Source organism: Spermophilus citellus, assembly GCF_964194105.1.
Source record: "Spermophilus citellus genome assembly, chromosome: 17".
NCBI lineage: Eukaryota > Metazoa > Chordata > Mammalia > Rodentia > Sciuridae > Spermophilus > Spermophilus citellus.
In genome coordinates, this window is record NC_138199.1 from 51450524 (window position 1) to 51475091 (window position 24568).

General features: G+C 35.9%; 1 protein-coding gene across 1 annotated transcript in view; it reads right to left on the reverse strand.

Annotated features, from left to right (window-relative positions):
• NPEPPS (aminopeptidase puromycin sensitive) overlaps positions 1–24568 on the reverse strand; it is a 96853-nt gene that overhangs the window by 70730 nt on the left and 1555 nt on the right. Inside the window, exon 2 of the mRNA XM_081272665.1 lies at positions 10035–10119. Within this exon, the coding sequence (XP_081128791.1) occupies positions 10035–10119 (85 nt within the window). The remainder of the gene's footprint in view (positions 1–10034; positions 10120–24568) is intronic.

Below are 24568 nucleotides of genomic sequence, written 5' to 3' on the forward strand. Positions count from 1 at the left end.
AAGTTTGTTATCTAATAATAAAACAACAACTGAATTAAAAAAAAACAGGATGCCCTGAAAGTTATCAAAGAATTTGGAAAATATTTGGTTCCTCAGTGTAGCCTGAAATGGTGAGTGGCTTGTGCATAAATTCTTCAGTAGAACAACAGCAAAGACTTTACACTCAAATTTCCAAAACTTCATACACTAAGGAATAGTGAATAAACTAGAGACAAAAAGTGTTCACTAATTAATAAAAGTAAGATCTCAGAAATAAGGCCTCTAAAAATGGCATGGGGTGTACCTCAGTAGTGGAACATCTGCCTAGAACACTGGGTTTGAACTCCAGCACCAAAACAACAACAAGAAGGCTGGGGTTGTGGCTCAGCGCTTTCCTGGCACCTATGAGGCACTGGGTACCATCCTCAGCACCACATAAAAGTAAATTAAAAAAATAAAGTTATAGGGCTGGGGCTGTATAACTTTATTTTTTAAATAAACTCAGTAGCAGAGTGTTTGCCTAGCACGTGTGAGGCACTGGATTCAATCCTCAGCACCACATAAAAATAAACAAAATAAAGGCATTCTGCCCATCTACAACAACAACAACAATAATAATAATAATAATAATAATAAAGTTATAAACAACAACAAAAAACAAACTTCTAGGAGATGGGGCTGTAGCTCAGAGGCAGAGCATTTGCCTATCATGCAAGAGGCACTGGGTTCGATCCTTAGCACCACATAAAAATGAAACAAATAAAATAAAGGCATGCTGTCCATCTACAACGACAAAAAAAAATAAAAATAAAAAACTTTTAAAAGCTATCCAAAAAAAAAAAAAAAAAAAGATTGTGTTAGATTCTGAATCTTTTTAAGAGTATTTATGGGTTGGAGATATAGTTATGTGGGAGAGCCCTTTGAAATGGCTCACACCTGTAATCCCAGTTGCTCAGGAGGCTGATAGGAGTATCTTGAGTTCAAAGCCAGGTTCAGCAACAATGAGGCACTAAGCAACTCAGTGAAACCCTGTTTCTTTTCTTTCTTTTTTTTTTTAAGAGAGAGAGAGAGAGAGAGAGACAGAGAGAATTTTTTTAATATTTATTTTTTAGTTTTCAGCGGACACAACATCTTTGTATGTGGTGCTGAGGATCGAACCTGGGCCTCACGCATGCCAGGGGAGCGCGCTACCGCCTGAGCCACAACCCCAGCCCGAAACCCTGTTTCAAAATAAAATACAAAATAGGGCTGGGGATAGTGCCCCTGAGTTCAATCCCAGGTACCCTCCTCCCACCCCCCAAAACAACACCGCATGTATCAATGGAATACACACAACAAACTCAATTTAACATATTTCACCATAATATGGCATATTATATGTTTTCATCAAAAGCCTATGAGAATCTAAAAATTAAAAAGTAGGGGTTGGGGATGTGGCTCAAGTGGTAGCATGCTTGCCTGGCATGCGTGTGGCCCGGGTTCAATCCTCAGCACCACATACAAACAAAGATATTGTGTCCGATGAAAACTAAAAAATAAATATTAAAAAATTCTCTCTCTCTTTAAAAAAAATTAAAATTAAAAAGTAAAAATAAAAATAAAAAGAACAAAAAAATAAATAATAAAAAAGCCTATAAGACTCTCATATGGGTTTTTCCTCTGTTCAATGAGGCAGCTATGTTAAATTTTGTCTTTAGGTTCAAGATACAAAGAAGATGCAAATTACACCACTTCCCTGGAATATCTCTTCAGCAGAGCCATTTCAGCAGAACTCAAAATGGCTCACAAAAATGTTTTATTTGGCCATTAAAGTTCTTTTTGTAATTTGAATATATATATTTGAAACATTCTTTCTTTGGTTCAGCCTCTGTCCTGTCACTCATTTTCCTAAACCAACCAATTCACTCATTCTTGTTATTGATTTGTCCCCACAAGAACTTTGGTTCTAATCTATATTGTAACTTTTAGAACTGAAGTTATACTTAAGAGTCCTTTCATTTAAAATTTCTTTATGAAATTCTATAATATATTTGTATTAAAAATTGATATTTCCTTTTCTTTCAATCTCTCTGTTTTGAGGGTTGCATATCTTTTCAGAATGACACTAAATAAGTCAAAAGCAAATAGATAATGGCTCATTAATGTTACTAGTTATCTACATATAATTGTATGATAGGATAGATATTACTAAGAATTGGATAAAGATATGATCAAATGTGAAAAACTGGGTTTGGGGTTGTGGCTCAGTGGTAGAGTACTCGCCTAGCACACGTGAGGCATTGGGTTTGATCCTCAGCACCACATAAAAATAAATATATAAAAATAAAGGCATTGTGTCCACCTACAACTAAAAAAATTTTTTTAATGTGAAGAACCATTCCTTTTTATTATTAATATAATACTTCTGCTCTGAAATTATTACTAATTGGCAATATCGATAAGCTACTTCATTCCATTAAACAAATGCACACACTCACATGCATACAAATATGCAATCACATTTTGAGAAAAATGTTAAAATTTGCATGCTTTATATAGATAAACCAAAGTGATGCTAGCAGATTTGAAACTATATATTAGAATTTTATATGAAATATTATGTCACAAATGGAAAATGTTTTCTTATATAGCTAATTCTACAAACATATACCTGACAGAGTATAAGGGAAAAATTGGTATAAAACTTTCAAGTGATAATTTTCTATGTAGTTACACTCAAGCCATCTATAATGATAAATTAAAAGACTCTTTACCTGTTAGACCTGAGTTCAGGCACTCAAGAGTTTCGTATTTCTCTTGCAGAAGCTGATGGCAATACTAATCCCTGCACTGTGTAGGGAGGTACATTCCTTGTACTGGCTTAAATGCTAGTGATTTCACCAACCCTTGAAGTGCAGAACAGTAAAAAAACAGTTTTCAGCCGTTTTTCTTACTGATTTCTCATTTTTTAAATATTACAAAGTAGGATCTCAAATAGGTTTTTTTAATTAATTATATTTAAAAGACAGTGCCTTAGTTTAAAGAGACATATGCCAATAGGTCTTTCAGGATTACTGCATATATCACAAGATGGCCTTTTTACACCCATTAAAAACTCACACAAAGAAGCAACAATTTTATGCTTTCAAAGAATTTTCTGATTTTACCTTAAAGCAACAAAATTTAGTGGCTACAAATATCTAAATCAATCTTGCAGAAGGCCAATTGTAAGCATTAATGGGTACTAGAAGTGTGATAAGTTGGATCAAATAATGATGTCTTATTTACTCATTTATTTCCCTGTCATCAGCATACAGCTTGGGAAAGAGCTGGCACTGAAAAATCAAAACTGCTAATTTTGAAGAAACAACACATTATATTTCCCTAGAAGGTAAAAATCACTAACTGCTAATATATTTAAGGGCAAAATTAAGATCTGTGTGTGTGGGCTGGGGATGTGGCTCAAGCGGTAGCGTGCTCGCCTGGCATGCGTACGGCCCTGGGTTCGATCCTCAGCATCACATACAAACAAAGATGTTGTGTCCGCCAAGAACTAAAAAAATAAATATTAAAATTCTCTCTCTCTCTCTGCCTCTCTCTTTAAAAAAAAAAAAAATTAAAATAAAAAAAGATCTGTGTGTGTGTGTGTGTGTGTGTAGTATAGAAGGCCAAATCTAACCCTGTTGCTGACAAATTTTAAAATACCAAATTAATACCATTTCCCATTTTCTTATACTCTAAAACTAAATGGGTTTCCATATGACTCCAGGTTTTTCGTGTTGCTATAGAAGAGATGAGAAAAGTACCTTACCTAATTCTGAAGGAAAATAATTTATGTACTTAAAAAAGTTTCATGTTGTATTTGAATCTGTCTCCAAATCCTTTCATTTTCTATAAATGTGTATATTTCTCTTGAGTCACTTATAGAACATTAACTCGGCTTCCCTAAGAAATGAATTACTGGGCTGGGATTGTGGCTCAGCGGTAGAGCGCTCGCCTAGCACGTGCAAGGCCCTGGGTTTGATCCTCAGCACCACATAAAAATAAATAAGTAAGGGTATTGTCTACAACTTAAAAAAAAAATGTTAAAAAAAAAAAAAAAGAAAGAAAGAAATGAATCACTGGGGCTGGGGTTGTGGCGAGTGCTCGCCTAGCAAGAGCAAGGCGCTGGGTTGAATCCTCAGCACCATGTAAAAAATAAAATAAAATGAAGGTATTGTATCCAACTACAACTAAAATGTATATATTTAAAAAAAGAAATTAATAATTATAAATTTAGCACAGCTAATTCAGTTATACACACTCAAAATTTTTGTCCTCTGAATTCTTTCCTGGCTTTTTAGTAGAGGAAGATAAAAAACAAATCAAGTTCATACCATGTCAGCTGGAGTATGTATATTTAATTTTCTGGATCTCTGGGCACCATTTTAAAACCCTATATTGAATTTCAATGTTCTCTACCTATAACAAAGAAAGCTTGCCTTGATGTAACTGGATGAAGTAATTCCATTTTTCTTCACAGTTAAAAATAAAAATCATCCCTTCATTTACCATATAATTTTTAAGAAATTGGCACTCACTCAAGTCCATTTGAAGTATATGTTACTTTAAACTTAAAACCATGGCAGTTCACCTTCACAATCAGCTGAAAATAACATAATCATGGCAATAATATGCACAAAAAACTGCTACTACTTCAACTTAGTATGGACAAGATAATTAAAGAAAAATACATGACATAAATGTTGCCAGAGCAAGGCTTATGCCTGTAGGCTAAATCAAGAGGATTGTGAATTCCAGGCCAGCCTGGACAACTTACCAAGACCCTGTCTCAAAATAAAAATAAAAATGGCTGACAATGTAGCTCAGTGGTACAACCGCCCTGGTTCAATCCCTAGTACCACCAAAAATAATAATGATAATTTTTTTTGCCAGGTCTTAGAATAAACCTTGTATGCTTCTTTTCAGCATTAATGTAAAGGAGAAAAGAAATAACAATACAAAATGTAAATTGTTAAAAAAAAATGTAAATTGAAAGATCAAATTTTTAACTTATTTTATATCAAATGAGAGGACTTAAAAGGAAGTCTCAGAGTAAACAATCAACCATTCTGATAAGAAATGCCAAGGTAAAGTCAAAAGTAAAAGGCAATTCAGCTCCAATATTAATGTACTTGTATAAGCTTATATCAAACTTGACATCTTTTTCTTTTCAAAACTTTTTTTTTTTTTTTTTAAAGAGAGAGTGAGAGAGGGGAGAGAGAGAGTGAGAGAGGGGGGAGAGAGAGAGAGAGAGAGAGAATTTTTAATATTTATTTTTTAGTTCTCGGCGGACACAACATCTTTGTTGGTATGTGGTGCTGAGGATCGAACCAGGGCCGCACGCATGCCAGGCGAGCGCGCTACCGCTTGAGCCACATCCCCAGCCCTCTTTTCAAATTTTTTAAAATATTTACTTTTTAGTTGTAGTTGCATATCTTTAATTTATTTATTTATTTTTATGTGGTGCTGAGGATCAAACCCAGGGCCTTGCCCAGGTTAGGCGAGCACTCTACTGCTGAGCCACATCCCCAGCCCTCTTTTTTTTTTCTTTTTTTAAAATATTTATTTTTAATTGTAGTTAGACACAATAGTTTTATTTTATTTATTTATTTTTATGAAGTGCTGAGGATCCAACCCAGGGCCTTGCATATGCTAGGTGAGTGCTCTACCACTGAGCCACAACTCCAGCCCCAAATTTGACATCTTTTTTTTCTTTTAATATTTTTTTTTTTTTTAGTTATACATGGACACAACATCTTTATTTTGTTTATTTATTTATTTTTATGTGGTGCTAAGGATCAAACCCAGGGTCTCACATGTGCGAGGCGAGCACTCAAATGCTGAGCCACAACCCCAGCCCAAACTTAACATCTTTTAAAAGTGAAGCTTGGGGCTGGGATTGCGGTTCAGCGGTAGAACAGAATTATTAAATATAATGAAAAGCTTGAGAAAGGAAGAAAGAAGAAAAAAGGTATTTGTACATGGCAGATTGAGACAAAGCTTCTTAATGGAGTAAAAAAAAAGGCCTTTGGTTGAAGGGCAGCCATGTAAACTAACATTAAAGCGATTTAAACAGAATCTAAGCCTCGTTTAAAAGAGTGAAGCTGTAGGTGGTGAAAAAGTACATTTAAAAGTACAGTACAGATGATAATTGAAAGGCTTTAAAAGGTTAAATTGAATGTGGTAGAGATACCTTCATGGCGGAAAAAAGTCTGCTTTACTCATCAAACTTATTAAACCAAAAAGAGGGAGATGAGATAATCTGTGTGGTAAAGTAAAATGTTGTAAAATATCTAAATAAGTTGCAAAAGGCTTTAAAAGGTTAAATTGAAGGTGGTTAAGATGCCTTCATGATGGAGGGGAAAAAAACCCATGAAAATGGGAAGATAATAAGATAAAAGATATTTAGATAAAGAAGATTAAAAATTTGAAGTGAAAAACTTTAAAGACAGAAGTATAGAAAGTTAAAAAGAAAAAAGATAAAGAAGATGTAGAAAGATAAAAAAGATGTAGGAAGACAAGAATTTTAAACTCACAAAATAGGAAGTAAAAAAAAAAAAACTAAGAAAAAAAAAAAGAAAAAGCAACTAAGAGTGAATGTACAAACCTTAAAAGAAAACTAGAAGATAGAAATAAGATAGAAAATGGTTAAAAATGTCAAATAAAGGTATTTCAGATAGGAAATGCAAAAAGCTAAGACAACTATTAGATACAGACATTCAAGATAGAAAAAGGTAGAAGAGAGAAGTTCAAAGGCAAATATTGGATAATATAAAAGAACAAGGAGATTATTAGTAATTTTTTTCAAAAGCCGATCAACTTTAATTTCTGATGGTGCAGAAATTAGAAGTCTCAGATGAGGGTGTTAAAATTTATAGGCAAGAGCCAATTTAGAAAACATTAAAATAGAAGGAAATTGGTTTAAAACCACATCAAAAAATTAAAAGGACTAAAGTAATTCTAAAAAACTAAGGCAGAATGCTTTTGAAAGACTTAAATTTAAAAGGATCTTAAAGGGGTATATATCCCCCAAAGATAAACTTAATATAACCCTTTTTACCCTAAACCTTTTAAATTTGGATTCATCAGGTCTCAGTGCTGCAGAAAGACATATGTATCCAAAAAATGTACATAAGCCTAAGGTACTTTGGAAAGATATTCTAACAGGACAATGGAAAGGTCCCAACCCAGTGATTGTCTGGAGTCGGGGTTCTGTTTTTGTTTTTCCACAGGGTGAACAGCAGCCGATTTGGATTCCAGAGACACTAACTAAAGCAATTTCTACAGACCAAAAAGAAGATGATTTGACTCAAATCCATAACAGCTGATATCCAGCTTGGCTATTCTTACATCTGCGACAGTGATTAACCAAGGTGTTTTTTTTCAATATCTATTTTATTATTGCATTTTTCCCACATCATAAAGTTCTATTTTATTTTTGAGCTCATACAAACCTAGGTTAATGTTTTTCTGATCAGTTTTATTTTTTGACTGTGTTTTATTTTTTGACTGTGGAGTTTTTAAACATTGCAATGGAGATTTCACCTAGGTAAAACTATAAGGCCTTTATCATTGTCTTATGTGTTGTACGTTTGTGTGCACATTTGTGTTTTGTGTTGTATGTCTGTTTGTGTGTATGTCCATATTTCTTATATGAGGAGCGCTCATGAAGAAATGGATCCGAATTTTTTTTTATTCACATGATTTAAATGGTTTAATTTAATTTAGGTAAACAGCTGTTAAGGATTGTTTTTAAAGGTGATTAACAGATCTGTTTGTTTACTAATTTAAATTAGGTAAACAGCTGTTAAGGATTGTTTTTAAAGGTGGTTAACAGATCTGTTTGTTTACTTTCACCTTTCCTTTTCATTATATTTAATAATTCTGTTCAGGATAATGTCTCTTTAGCATCATTGCCAGAATTCCCATCTCCATCCCAGTGCCGGTGAAGACTAAGATAAAACCAAACTACAGCTTCTACGATAGCTATCACAGTAAACTGTATAAACTGATGCATCAATGAATATAACTCAACAAGTAATGCTCAATCAAGGACTTGATTTACTTTGGGAGGAAATGGACATATTGATAGACTCCTCCGATTTGAACTGCTTGCAGAACTTGCCTGGACTATATATCAGTTGCATGCATTGTGAACTATCATCTGGTGCAGCGAATTGTGGTACTGCTGGCATATCTTTGCTGATGGTGTCACCAGTGATGCAATTTCCTTGCCAGCGCACCCCATGTTAATTGTGGTAATGCTGGCATATCTTTGCTGATGGTGTCACCAGTGACGCAATTTTTCCAAAGGAGCCGTCAATTGGCTTGGTGTCGTGGCATTTCTGTATCTTCCTCCCTTCTACTAGTGATGGTCTAAAATTTGGGGGCCAACAGAGGTGAGGCAAAGAACCTCACCCCCCCCACTGGCACCAAGGCTAAATTTGGGGGCCAACAGAGGTGAGGCAAGAACCTCACCCCCCCACTGGTGCATAGGCCTATCCACAAGCATGGCTGAATGCTGGACCGGTAGTCAGTGACGGGTTGATCTGATTGCAGTGGTATCAACCTAAGACAGGAAGCTGACGCCTAAAGGTCAGTTTTCCCATGACGGGTAAGAACCATATGTTGAATTGGACAACCTACCAGGCACGGTCCTTAAGCCACATTGCTTATTGTTTAATTAATCAGAAGGGGGGAGATGCTGAGGGCCATTGCCAAGTAGGAATGACGCATCGAAATTTCTTTGCCAGCGTACCCCATGTTAAATGGACTTGCCTTGGAATTTCGCTGTTGACATTGCATGTAAGGTGACCTTGCTCAAGGACCAGGGCGGATCCGGGTTTAGAGCTGATCAGGTTTGAGGAAGTATCCCGGTCCTTGGGTTTAGGGCGTTCCCGGTTTAAGACAATATGGATTTTAGGGAAGTTGGAGGTTGAAGATTATTGCTGCTGGAAATAGGGCGTTCCTGCTGCCTGAGCTCCAGTTGAGTTCTCGGGAGATTCAGAAAAAAAAGGATTAGGAAGAAAACCTTGTGGAGTAGGTGAATTGGGCGGCAGCAGAACTGGGATTTCCCCAGAACGTGTGTAGAGGCCGGTGTGAATAAAGAATTGCTGTTTGAATCTACAAAGCTGTGTGGTGGCTCGTGATTCTGTGCCCAGCCAAGACACTGGTATCTCATGTTAAAGATATTAATAGTTTTCATACTCTATGCCACTCTTCATTTTAACATGTTTTTCCTGAAAAACCAGTCCTATCATCTAGCCTTCTAACCTTCAAATTTGTACTCATAAAGCAAGTATTTAAATTTTTAAGATAATGTCTTAAGTGTGGAGGAGTAGAAAAACTCATATAAACTAAGCTCCTTTAATGAAACTTCCAGGTTCAAAGTACTTAATTTTTAAAATAACTCATCAGCTTTTTTATACATATTGTTATACTGATTTTACACTTATGAAAATCTGATTTTCTTATGGTCTTAAAAAAGTTATTGCTTAAAGCAGAATTTAAGTTGTGACATTTCTGTATCTCAATAAGATTATACTATTCTGGGCTGGGGCTGTAGCTCTGTGATAGAGCACTTGCCTAGCACATGTGAGGCACTGGGTTCAATCCTCAGCACCACACAAAAAATAAATAAATAAAGTTATAAAAAATATAAAAAAGAAATTATACTATTCAAATATTTCTCATAAACATCTTTTGTTTTTGTTTCCCCCCCCAAAAAAATCTATAAAATATTCTTTTCTTTTCTGAGTGTGTATGTCTATGTGTGGTACTAGGGATTGAATCCATGGGTGCTCTACTACTGAGCCACATCCCCAGCCCTTTTTATTTTGAGACAGGGTCTCACTACCCAGGCGGACCTCAAAACAGCAATCCTCAATCTCCCAAGTACCTGGGATAATAAACATGCGCCACAGCTCCCAGATTTTTCTATTTTTAAAGTAACAAACATTGACATCTTAACCTGAAAGTGTGTATCACATGTACACACACACACACACCAAATGAAAATGAAAAACAGCTTTTACCTTCATCTCCTTCTGGTGCATATGAAGCTGTAATAATGTCAATATCAGCACAATTCATCACAATCTGATTGGTCGCCTGTCTCACCTAAGGGGAAAAGAAAGCAATCAAAAATAGCCTATATTAGTAATATGTACATCTTCATTTTGGACTAATATTGCAGGCAATTTACTGCAGACTTAACTGCCAGACTTAACCAAATGTGGACGAGTATTTATGCATCAAAGGTAAAAATAAAAGAACAGTCTTAATATAATTCATTATTTTCCAAGTTATAGTTTTTGTTTTGTTTTGGTACTAGGGATTGAACCCAAGGTTACTGAGTACATCCTCAGCCCTTTTTAATTTTTATTTTGAGACAAGGTCTCACTAAACTGCTCAGGGCCTCACTAAATTGCTGAGGCTGGCCTTGAACCCCCAATCTTCCTGCCTCAGCCTCCTGAGTCACTGAGATTACAGGTGGGTGCCACAGCACTCAACTCCAAATGTTTCAATAACATTTATTATTATTAAAAAATTTTTTAAATAATTTAATAAATTTATTTCACACTATTTAAACATCTAACCAACGAAACAAATAAAAGCATCTTTTCTCCCTACACTGGGATTTAAAACAATTTTAATTAATTTTTTTATTTCAAAATTTTTTTAAATTAGAAAACTTTTATTTATTTATTTTTTAGTTGTAGTTGGACACAACACCTTTGTTTTATTTAATTATTTATTTTTATGTGGTGCTGAGGATAGAACCCAGGGCCTCGCACACGCTAGGCAAGGGCTCTACTGCTGAGCCACAACCCCAGCCCATAAAACACTTTTTATGTATTTTTTTAGTTGTAGATGGACACAATATTTTTATTTTATTTATTTTTATGTGATGCTAATGATGGAACCCAGTGCTTCACATATGCTAGGCAAGCGCTCTACCATTGAGCTACAACCCCAGTCCTAGAAAACATTTTTTACATACTGTAAATTACATATTTTAACCCAGCATGAGGTTTTCTTTGAGGATACAAGAAAAAGGTATATCTCATATTATAAGGTCAAAACTTCATAAGAACCTATTCAAATATTTCTTTTCCCAAAGAAACACTATTCCCAAATGTAATGACCCACACTAATGACCCACGACCCAAGATAAAATTGGTTTTTAAGATTATCTTATTTTCTTCTGATCCAAAAAACTAAAATATAGTGGTATGCCCCTGCCTTTGTCCATGGTTCCCTGGCAGCCTGAAAATTCCAGAAGTAACAATTCTTAAGTTTTAAACTGTCCACTTTCACATGATAAAATCTCATTCTATTTCTTCTGGGAATCAGCAATTTGTCTATCATTGCCAGGTTGTACACACTACCACAGTTAGTAACTTAAAAGCCTTAGAAGCTAGTCTAGGTTATCAGATTGACTACTGAGTTCTGAAGTGCTTGTATTGAAATATTGACCTTATTTAACTTCATAATGGCCCCAGGGTGCAAGAGTAGTGATACAAAGGAGGTACCTAGGTATTAACCATGAAGGACAGTTTAACTCTGGTACAATGTGGCAACACTGCAGGGCATATGGGGGAAAACACAGTATATAAAGGTTCAGTGCTACCTGTGGTTTCAGGCATCCACTAGGGATCTTGGAACATGTTCCTCATGTACAATGATGGACTACTGAATAGACACAATGAAAAATCCATTCCATTCTTCCTCATGCCCTAAAGATACCACTATCCTAAGGCTAATGTATCTCTTTACCATGTATGTTTCAGTACTTTAGATACACATATATAAGGACCTCTAAATAATTTTAATTTTACATAAATGGTATCAAAATGTGTACAATCTTACAAACTTTCACACTTGCTTTTTTTATTTAGCAACCCCCCCAAAACACAAACACACACTGGAAGTGAACTCAAGGGAGCTTTTCCACTGAGCTACATCTCCAGTCCCTTTTTTTTTTTTTTTTTTTTTTGAGGCAGGGTCTCACTAAGTTGTTGAGGTTAGCCTTGAACTTGCAGTGTTCCTGCCTGCCCAAGCAGCTACAATTATAAGCAGGTGCCACCATTCCTAAATCATTTAATATTATATTTGGGGGACAGACAATGCTTATAGAAACTAACATAATTAATTTTTTTAAATTTTAGTTGTAGATGAATACCTTTATTTTACTTTATTTTATATATGTTGCTGAGGATCAAGCCCAGTGCCTCACAAAGACTAAGCAAGTGATTTAACTCCAGCCCCTAATTCATTAATTTTTGACATAGTAATATTCCATTCTTTGAATAAACCAATTATTTATCTAATCCCTTCCTAAAGGAAGTAAGTAAGGTTGTTTCCACTTTTTTGTTTAAATGACGTTTTTGTTTGAAGAAAATAATACTACAATAAACATCTTGATCCATGCTTTCTCATACACACATGGAATAATTATTCCAGGGAAAGAAGCCTAACTGTGAGCTTTCTCCAACTCAGGAGGCAGAGGTTCGGGGATTGCAAGTTCTAGAGCAGCATGGGCAACTTAGCGAGACCTGTCTCAAAAAAAAAAAAAAAAAGGAAAAGGGGCTGGGGACTAGAGATGTGGCTCAGTGGTAAAGTGCTTGCTTGGCATGTATGAGGCACTGGGTTCGATTCTCAGCACCACATATAAGTAAATAAATAAATCAAAGGTCCATCAACTGTGCGTGCGTGTGCGTGTGCGTGTGCGTGTGTGTGTGTGTGTGTATTTTAAAATTCTTAAAAAAATAAAAAAGGAAAGGGGCTGGGGATGTATGGCTCAGTGTAGAGACCATCTGAGTTCAATCCCCAGCACCACAAAAAATAAAAAATTACTAAATAACATTGTTTACTAAGCATCTTTTCATATATTCAAGTATATATATGTATGTGTGTTTATGTGAATATATATAATTTTTTGTGTGTATACACATACACATTATTAAGTTTTTCCTCTGTGAATTGCTTGCTTAAAACCTTGACCCTAGGGGGCTGAGGCTGTGGCTCAGTGATAGAGCGTTTGCCTTGCAAGTGTGAGACACTGAGTTCAATTCTCAGCATCACATATAAAGGTCCACACATCAAAAAATTTAAAAAAAAAAAAAAAAAAACTTGCTCTTAGGGCTGGGGCTGAGCGGTAGAGCGCTTGCTTAGCACATGTGAGGCACTGGGTTCGATCCCCAGCACCACATAAAAATAAATAAATAAATAAATAAAATAAAGATATTGTATCTCACTACTACTAAAAAAAATTATTTAAAAATAAATAAATAAATAAAGGTATCATCTCCAACTACAACTAAAAAAATAAATATTAAAAAATAATAATAATAATTGGGGGCTGGAGATGTGGCTCAAGCGGTGGCGCGCTCGCCTGGCATGCGTGCGGGCCGGGTTCGATCCTCAGCACCACATACCAACAAAGATGTTGTGTCCGCCGAGAACTAAAAAATAAATGTTAAAAATTCTCTCTCTCTCTCTCTCTCTCCTCTCTCACTCTCTCTTTAAAAAAAAATAATAATAATAATAAAAACCTTACCCCTAAACCAGGTTCAATGGTACATGCTGTAATCCCAGCAACTCAGGAGGCTGAGGCAAAGGGATCACAAATTTGACTTCAACCTAAAAAACTTAGCAAGACCCTCTTTCAAAATAAAAAAACAAAAAGGGCTGTGGATGTCACTTAGTGGTAGGGTACGAAGGGTACAATCCCCAGTACCACCAAAAAAATAACAATAAACTTGCCCCTAGAGTATGCACAGGGCACTGCGTTTGAGCCCCAGCACTACAATAAATAAATAAACCCTTGACCATTTTTCAATTTGGAAATAAGCCTGATTATGTACATTTATTTTGGTGCTTTAAACAAATCTGAAATTCATTCTCAGACATCTGAATGGTCTAAATCTAAAATAAGAATATAAATAGAATAAATATGCCTACCGGGGCCAACCAGGCAGTTGAGTACAGCTGGCCACTTGGAAGCTATACATAATCCCCTAAACCCTTAAAGAAGGGAGAGAGTAGCTATTTCTTGGAGCCAACCAATTTTGCTATAGTAAGAAGCAAACAGTGTTGAGAGACCTTATAATTAAAAAAAAAAAAGAAAGAAAAGTCACAAATTCAGATTTCATACGCAATCTCCCAATTTTTTTTTAAACATTTATTCTTTAGGTATAGATGGACACAACACAATGCCTTTATTTTTATGTGATGCTGAGGATCAAAACCTGGTCCCGCCCGTGCTAGGTGAGCACTCTATCGCTGAGCCACAATCCCAGCCCCCAATCTTCCAATTTTTAATTGATGAAAACTAATTTAAGGGACTGGGGATGTGGCTCAAGCGGTAGAGCGCTCGACTGGCATGCGTACGGCCCGGGTTCGATCCTCAGCACCACATACAAACAAAGATGTTGTGTCCGCCAAAAACTGAAAAATAAATATTTAAAAAAAAAGAAAACTAATTTAAAATTTTCATAAACAATGTGTAGACCAAACAAAACTTGTATGAAGATCAATGATGTTCTTATACTATTGAATGAATCACGAGACTAGGTAAAGACACTGGAGTAATATGATATTTGTATGTAAATACGTATTTGTGGGCACTCATTTTATTCATAACCAATACATACTGTTTTTAAATATTTAATTTTTTAGTTATAGTTGGACACAATACCTTCACTTTATTTATTTATTTTTATGTGGTGCTGAGGATCGAACCCAGGGCCGCACATGTGGGAGGCGAGAGCTTTGCTGCTGAGCCACAACCCCAGCCCCAATAACCAATACATATTTAAACATGATAAACTATAAACTAAAATTACCTGGTCTAAATCACAGATAAGAGCTAATGGATGTAGTTTAGTGGTAGAGCACTTGTCCAGCATTTGCTAGGCCTGGGTTTAATCCCTAGCCCACTAAACAAAATAAATAAATAATATTAATGTTATTAATATTAAGCCTGTTAACAGGCTATCAAAATCTCTAACACTGGCTGGGGATGTGGCTCAAGCGGTAGTGCGCTCGCCTGGCATGAGAGCGGCCCGGGTTGGATCCTCAGCACCACATATACAAAGATGTTGTGTCTGCCAAGAACTAAAAAATAAATATTAAAAAATTCTCTCTCTCTCTCTCTCTCTCTCTCTCTCTCTCTCTCTCTCTCTCTCCCACTCTTTCTTTAAAAAAAAAAAAAAAAATCTCTAACACAGGGAGGGCAGTGGCACACTCTCGTAATCCCAGAGGCTTGGGAGGTGAGACAGGAGAATCCTGAGTTCAAAGCCAGTCTCAGCAACTGCAAGGCACTAAGCAACTCAGAGAGACCCTGTCTCTTAATAAAATACAAAATAGGGTGGGGATGTGGCTCAGTGGTTCAGTACCCCTGAGTTAAATCCTCAGTACCAAAAAAAAAAAAAAAAAAAAAAAACTCTTAACACAGGGCCGGGGGATTTGGTTCAATTGATAGAGTGCTTGCCCACCATGCACAGGCCCTGGATTCAATCCACAACACCATACCCCCCCCAAAAAAAAATATAGATATAGATATAGATACAGATATATAAATTATATAAATATAGATATAGATATAGATCCAGACATATAAACTACAAAGTGAAACTACCTTGGCTTATTTTTAAAAAAAAAAATTTGGGGGGGGAGTGAGGCACAGTGTTACACACTGTAATCCCAGCCACTCTGGAGGCTAAGGCAAGAAGAAATCAAATTCAAGGTCAACCTGAGCAATTCAGTGAAAAACTGTCTCAACAAAGAAAAAGGGTTGGGAATGTACAGTGGTAGAGTACCACTGGGTTCGATCCCCAATACCACCAGAAAAAAAAAAAAATCTGGACTATGGGTGTGGATCAGTAGAACATATGTTTACCATGCCCACAGCCCTGGGTTCAATCCACAAGGGGAGGACAGAATCTTTCTCAGAAATCTTCTTTCCTTCCTCTTTTTTTCTTTTTTCTTTCTTTCTTTATATATATATATATATATATATATATATATATATATATATTTTTTTTTTTTTTTTTTTTTTTTAGTTCTTGGTGGACACAACATCTTTGTTTGTATGTGGTGCTGAGGACCGAACCTGGGCCGCGGGCATGTCAGGCAAGCACGCTACCGCTTGAGCCACATCCCCAGACCCTCTTTCTTTCCTTAAGACAGGGTCTTGCTAAGTGCTCAGGGCCTCACTAAATTGCTGAGGCTGGCTTTGAACTCAAGCCTCCCAAGACACTGGGATTCCAGGTGTGTGCCACTGTATCTGGTAAATTTGCTTAGGCATTCAGCTTTTCTATGAAGTGGCAATATTCCTTTTTACTGTATATTTCACCAGAACATATCCAAACAGCACTAAAGCCTTTACACCAAATTGGCCATTTCTGGTATTACATTTGGACCAAAAAAAATTTTTAATTGACTTAAATATAAAAATCTTAAAAATTAAAAATAAGGGGCTGGGGATGTGGCTCAAGCGGTAGCACACTCGCCTGGCATGCATGCTGCCCGGGTTCGATCCTCAGCACCACATACAAACAAAGATGTTGTGTCTGCCGATAACTAAAAAATAAGTATTAAAAATTCTCTCTCTCTCTCTTAAAAAAAAATTAAAAATAAAATCTTAATTGTCTTGAAAAGCTCAGAAACCAAGAGAAAAATGAAGCACTTATTTGGATTTGCTCCAAAGGGCAAAATAAATAAAAATCTTTCAGGGGGCTGGGGCTGTAGCTCAGTGACAGAGTGCTTACCTAGCATGTGTAAGGCACTGGGTTCAATCCTTAGCACCACATAAAAATAAACAAATAAAGGCATTCTGTCCATCCACAACTACCAAAAAAAAAAAAAAAAAATTTTTTTTAATCTTTCAGAATTTGGAGCTGGGGCTGTGGATGTGGCTCAGCAGTATAACACTTGCCTAGCACATGCTGGGTTCAATCCTCAGCACCACATAAAAAAAAATCTTTCAGAATTTGAGGTTTATGTTAACAGAATAACAGTGGTTTAGTTACTGGTCTTAATCCTTAATAGGCAACATATTGTCATTCATCAACTTCTACAATGAATTTTAATGGTAACCAAGCAGTTAATCTACCAATGTCCAGACAGCTTTATAACATTACATTTGCCAAATAACAATTGGCATACTACTACCACTACCATCCTGAGTGAAAGTTTTAAAAATGTGTACTTTGAAAAGTCGCAGTACACAATATCCAATTACAAGTGCATTCTAATTCCTCCTATATTTAGAAAAAACCTACCTATTTGTACTAATGAATTAAGCTGTTTGTTACTTAATAGTTACTGATTTTTTTTTTTCAGGATACTGCCATTTTTGAAAAAGTAGGCAAGAAGAGCCAAAAGACAAAAAAAAAAAAAAAAAAAAAAAATACTTATCTTAAAAAAGGAACTTGGGGGGGGGGGGGATAGGAAGGGCAGCAGAATAAAATAGACATTATTATTATGTATATAGGTGACTGTATGACCTATGTGATTATACCCCATTTGATTCAAATGTATGAATTGTCAAGATCATTGTACTGTCATGTGTAGCTAATAAAAAAAAAATGGAACTTGGGGGCTGGGGTTATGGCTCAGTGGTAGAGTACTCACCTAGCATGCACGAGGCACTGAGTTCAATCCTCAGCACCACATAAATGTAAACTAAAGATATTGTGTCCACCTAAAACTAAAAAATAAAATATTTTTTTAAAAAAAGGAACTCGGGCTATGGTTGTGGCTTAGTGGTAGAGCACTTGCCTAGCATGTTCAAGGCAGTGGGTTCGATCCTCAGCACCACATATAAAAAAATAAATTTAAAAAAAAGTAAATAAAGGTATTAAAAAAAAAACTCAACTTGAATTTTAAGTTAGTATATTGTACCCATATTGGAGATGCACTAATTTAAAAAGCTGACCAAAAAAATGTAAAGTGCTTGTGTTAGCACTTGCTGATACATAGTAATCATTTAATAAATGTTATTAACACAGAGATTAAATGTATTCTCGTATCATGTAACAACATTCACATACTGGTTTATAAAGTACCTGATCCAAACGATATAAATGTTAGGAACTATGTGACATACTTTAGAGGATATTGGCATGTATGTACTACCCAAGGAAAGTAATTTTTAAAATCCATGTGGAAGCCAGGCATACATCTGTAATCCCAGCAACTCAAGAGGCTGAGATAGAAAGATCACAATTTCCAGGCCAGCCTCAGCAACTTAGCAAGACCCTGTCTCAAAATAAAAAATAAAAAGGATTGGGAATGCGGCTTAGTGATTGAGTGCCTCCGAGTTCAATCCCGGGTATCCTCCCCTGCCAAAAAAACCCACCACCAGGCATGATGGTGCATGCCTGTAATTCTAGTGGCTCAGGAGACTGAGGTAGGAAGATTGCAGGTTCAAACCCAGCCTGAGAAATTTATCGAGGATATAAGCAAAATAATGAGACCCTGTCTCAAAATAAAAAATAAAAAGAGCTAGGGATGTGGCTCAGTGGTTAAGCACCATTGAGTTCAATCCCTAGTACTAAAATAAATAAATAAATAAATAACAAGTAATAATTGAAATGAATTATAGCATTAAAATCTTCATTTTCCAACGGGCTGGGGATGTGGCTCAAGCGGTAGCGCGCTCATCTGGCGTGCGTGCGGCCCGGGTTCGATCCTCAGCACCACATACAAACAACGATGTTGTGTCCGCCAATAACTAAAAAATAAATATTAAAAAATAAAATAAAATCTTCATTTTCCAACGGGCTGGGGATGTGGCTCAAGCGGTAGCGCGCTCGCCTGGCGTGCGTGCGGCCCAGGCTCAATCCTCAGCACCACATACAAACAAAAATGTTGTGTCCGCCGAAAACTGAAAAATAAATATTAAAATTCTCTTAAAAAAAAAATCTTCATTTTCCAAGTTTAAAATTGAAATGAAATGTTACAGTTGGCATATAAAGTGCATTGATAAGAAGCTCACTTTCTTTTATTTCACCTGTTACTATTAAAATATAGAATGCTACCATATCCTTTGTTTCAACCACAGGGTTAACTCTTTTTGTCTCCTATACAGAATGTACTTCAACTGAAGCACATACTAAGTAATGGCTATACTAAAGAGGCAGCATGATCCTTGGTAACAATTTCACAGTGGAAGTTTCCTATGAGCTAGGGAGGCAGCAATCTGAGACAAGTTTTCCTGAATGAACCTTTACTACAATCACTACTAAGTAAGACTCAAGAGGTTTTGTTGTTATTAAGTTTTGTTTTCTAATTACCAAAGTCCAAAGATGTTCATAAAGAAAATCTCCAGGGGGCTGGGGAAATAGTTCAGTAGGTAGAGTGCTTGCCTAGAGTGCACAAGCCCTGGGTTCAATCCCCAGCACCACCAAAAAAAAAAAAAAAAAAAAAAACACTAAGAAAATCTCCAGCCAGACACAATGGCACAGCAATTTAGGAGGCTGAGGCAGAAGGATCAAAAGTTTAAGGATACCCTAAGCAATTGAGAAAGACCCTGGCTCAAATTAAAAATAAATAAATAAATAAAAAGGGCTGAGGAAGGATGTAGCTCAGTGGTAGAATCCCCAGTACCACAAAAAAAGAAAATCTCCAAAAGTGACAATTCCAATACCAATCAGTAGAAAGCCTGAGTCATGGGCTGGGGATATAGCTCAGTTGGTAGAGTGCTTCCCTTCATGCACAAGGCAGCCATGGGTTCAATCTCCAGCACCAAAAAAAAAAAAAAAGAAAGAAAGAAAAAGAAAGCCTGAGTCACTTTGCCTAATAAGTGATTTCACTGCTAAAATTTTGAGAACTATTGCCTTGGTGGAATAGTGCACTAATTTCTTAAGTCAGTAAGAAGAAAATAATAGAATGAACTCAAAGTGTGCCAAGTTTTCTAACAAAAGAGACATAAAGAGCAAATAGAAGAAGGTCAAACAGAAGTACCCCTAAAGTAAAATTTCAAATCACACAGAATATTGGTATTTATATCTTGTAGCTACTTACATACTCATTAAAGTTTAAAACATATGGAGGAATAACATGAACCTATCTCCAAGAGAGAAGTTACTTTTCAGGGTGGTATCTGTGACATTTTATTTCCCCAAAAGCAGTCTGCATAGCCTAAAGTAAATGGAGCAAAATATTATATCTGGGTGGTAGATTACATCTCCATATTTCTTTTTTTTTTAATATTTTTTTAAAGAGAGAGTGAGAGAGGAGAGAGAGAGAGAGAGAGAGAGAGAGAGAGAGAGAGAGAGAGAGAGAATTTTTAATATTTATTTTTTAGTTCTCGGAGGACACAACATCTTTGTTGGTATGTGGTGCTGAGGATCGAACCCGGGCCGCACGCATGCCAGGCAAGCGCGCTACCGCTTGAGCCACATCCCCAGCCCACATCTCCATATTTCTAAAATATTTCCTTGTTTAAAATAAAATTTTAAAGAGACTACAAATGACTAAATAAACCAAAAAGCCACATACTTATTATGATGTTTAATACAAAATCTCTAAAATCTGGACAGCTAATCTTAGTTAACAACACACCTATCAGAAAGCTGAGTCCTTTGTCATTAACTCATGTACAGATTAGAATAAGATTTACTTTACAATTAGAATAGGCTCATTTATGTGGCAAAGTTCAGAGAAGTTTCATAGATAATTTACTACACAAGACCACATTTATCCAGGTTGTATTAGACAATATCAATTATCCAGAACCAGGAAGTTAAAAAAAAAAAAGCCTGGATACAAAGCCAGAATAGATGATACAAAGTCCATACAATAAAGCTCATATCCTTTACCCAGAATTCATCAAACTCTCTTGGAAACATTTTTAAGCTCAAACAAGTTTGTTTATCTGGTTACACAGATCTCTTCAGCTCAAATTCAGTGAAATAGAAGAGGGAAGAAATTATACCATAGGCAGCAGCAGGCACAACAGCAGCAAGAAGTAGTAGCAGAAAACAAATCAAAAAATTTTAAAAACCAGATAATAAACTTAAAAAGTTATAATGCAGGGGCTGGGGATGTGGCTCAAGTGGTAGCGCGCTAGCCTGGCATGCGCAAGGCACTAGGTTCGATCCTCAGCACCACATAAAAATAATGCATAGTTTGAGGTAATACCTATGGTTCTAAATATTCTAGCATCAATGATGGATGTTCAGAATGATGTCCAGTATTTAAAAAAAAAAAAAAAAAGAAAGAAAAAAGAAAAGAAACCCAGATTATGAAGAATTATAAAGCCTAAAAAGATATGAATTCACTACAGAATTCATTGCTAGGTATTAAAAAAAGATTAACATATGAAACAGATTCTTACACTTTTCTCACAGATACACTTCAAAAAACTGAATAGGTTTGGGTATATCTCAGTGGTGGAACACTTGCCTAATATGTGAAAGGCCCTATGTTAATTTTCAGTACTGGAAAAAAGAGAGAAAGAAAGGAAAAAAAAAGAAAATCTGAATAAATTCTACTCCTTATCACTAATCTTCCAAATTTATAGATTTTTTTTTTAAAATTTCGGGATTGAACTCAGAATCCTGTACATACTAAGCATTTACTCTACTACTAAACTATACTCTCAACCCTCCTAAAATTTAATTTAATGCCATTTAGTGGTCTGGCACAATACAAACATAATTATTAATTTTACCTTTTCTTTCTTTTTTTTTTTTAAAGAGAGAGTGAGAGAGGAGAGAGAGTAAGAGAGAGAGAGAGAGAGAATTTTTAATATTTATTTTTTAGTTCTCGGCGGACACAACATCTTTGTTGGTATGTGGTGCTGAGGATCGAACCCGGGCCGCACGCATGCGAGGCGAGCGCGCTACCGCTTGAGCCACATCCCCAGCCCCTAATTTTACCTTTTCTTTAAAGAAATAAAAAACTTCCCCAATGATTGCCTAGAAAACATACAAACTTTGAGCAGAAATTTCATTAACATAGAGTTGACAATAATACCCATTTAGGTGCCAAGTTTTTAGTCTGCCAAACAAAACTACTGTTTCTGTATCTCTCTTCCTAGTGCTAATTTAGTCATCCCCACATGAAAATTTTAATGGTGGAGGTCAGAGATTGGCCAGCATATCCTGATTTCTGGCCTTGATTAAGTTAATTTCTCTGGCACAGATGAAATATTTCCATAAGACAAAATTCCATTGTTGTACCAACCACTATAAATGTAACCAGGAATTATACTCATACATACACCTGTAACCATTTTAATTAATTAGCCATACAAAGAGGTCCAGAATTTAAAATATCTACAAAAGCCCACTGCTCTCAAGTAATATAAAGGAAGGGGAGAGAGAATAAAATTAGAATTGCAGGCCTACAGAAATAACAGGTTTAAGTATCCAGAAATTTCCCTAGGCCTACAATGACAGATTTTCAAAACGTGCAGAATTAGAACACATTTGCCTATGGGAAAGACAATTAATTTTTAAATTACTGCACACTGACTAATTTTTTCCCTTTCTCAAGGAGTCCACACCCAGACCAGGTTAAAAATCCACTAAGTTTCTAATGTGTAACCTGTACAAATACTCTGGTCTTATCATAAAATTTTGCAACAAAGGCAACCGAGCAACTTGCATACTTTGTGTAATATGATTCCAACTGTTAGAAAACTGACCTGATACCAGTTATAAATCTAGGTTTCTAGAAATGGAAATTCTATCAATAATTAGATTTGCACCATAAAATACCACTTAATGCCACAGTTAAAAGTTTATTCAATTCAGGGATTTCAAAAACACTTATATGTTTTTAGTTACTTCTTACTAATGTTAACTCCTTTCTAACACTCTGAAAGGTATCAATAGGTACAATTATAAAAAGCCCAATCATTCTTTAATAAAACCTGTTAGAATTCATTATCACACTATCTTTGTGTTGCCACCTAGCTTGAACAGAATTTTTTTTTAATTTTTGAAAAGTTCATATTACCAAAAAGATCCATTTACTTCTTTATATCAAATTAACAAATCAACTGACATGGTGGCACAAGCCTGTACTTCCCAGCACTTCAGAAGGCTGAGGAGGAGGATGGCAAGTTTGAGGCCAGCCTGGGCAACATAACAAGACCCTATCTATAAAACTTAAAAAAAAAAAAAAAATTAAAAGTCCCTGCTATTATCAAAAATATTGCCAAGTGCTTCCTCAATAACACAAACCAGTCTTTCACATATTTCTCATCTCTTTAGAGAAATAGAAAGAGGGTAAGGAGGGCTGGGGGTTGTGGCTCAGAGGTGGAGCGCTCTCCCAGCTTGCTTGAGGCACTGGGTTCGATCCTCAGCACCACATAAAAATAAAATGAAGATATTGTGTCCACCTATAACTAAAAAATAAAAATGTTTAAAAAAAAAAAAAAGAAAAAAAGAAAGAGGTAAGGAGGAGCAGGTCACTGTTTGTTCCATCCAACATGTCAATAAAAGTCACCTCTTAATAAATAATTATTTGGGGGCTGGGGTTATAGCTCTGTGGTAGAGCACTTGCCTAGCACCCACTGGGTTCGATCCTCAACACCACATAAAAATAAATAAATACAGGCTGGGGCTGGGGCTCATTGGTAGAGCACTCGCCTAGCACCCACTGGATTGGATCCTCAACACCACAATAAAATAAATAAATAGGGGCTAGGGCTGGGGCTCGGTGCTAGAGCACTTGCCTAGCATGTATGAGGCACCGGGTTCGATTCTCAGCACCACACATAAATAAATAAGTAAAATAAAGGTACATACATCTAAAAAATATTAAATAAATAAGTAAAGGTATTGTGTCCATCTACAACTAATAAAAAAAAACTTAAGTTGAGCAACAAATATACCAAAACTAAATAAATAAATAAATATTTTTAAATCTGTACTATATTCTCCTGACAGTTTTTTCCTAAGTATGTATACTTCCCAAAATTTTGAACCCACTGTGCCAACTAATGGGACAAGAAACAGATTACAGGCTCTGGGCAGAGTTCAATGATAGAGTGCTTGCTTAGCATAAGCCAAGCCCGAGGTCCCATCCCTAGCACTGCAAAAAAAAAAAAAAAAAGCACTGCAAAAAAAAAAAAAAAAAAGAAAGAAGAAAAAGAAACAGAAACAAATTACTTTTAAAAGTCAAAGGCGAACTCATCCATGGCCAGGTCCCTCTTCCGAAGGTTTGCCAAGTCACAAGACACACCACTGTTTACAATCCCTCCCATCTGCCCCCTGCCAACATATATCAAACACTCTAGTCACTTGGCTTAAACCAGTCTCCCAAATAGCCCTCTCAAATCCTAATTTAGACCAAGATGCACTCATTCTGATTCATATTCTTAATGGAAAAATTTTAAATCATCTGACTTTCACAGGGATAAATAGTGCCTTTTAATGCAACCGAACCCTAGATCCTCAAGCTTTCCAACCAGAGCCCCATATCTACAAGTATACTTTTAAATTCTGTACTTTTAGACATATTTTCAATGTGAGTATCCTGCCCTCTTGGCTTTCAAAGATGACTGCCAACTTTCAGTTCCAGTACTAGATCACATTTCTTTTAT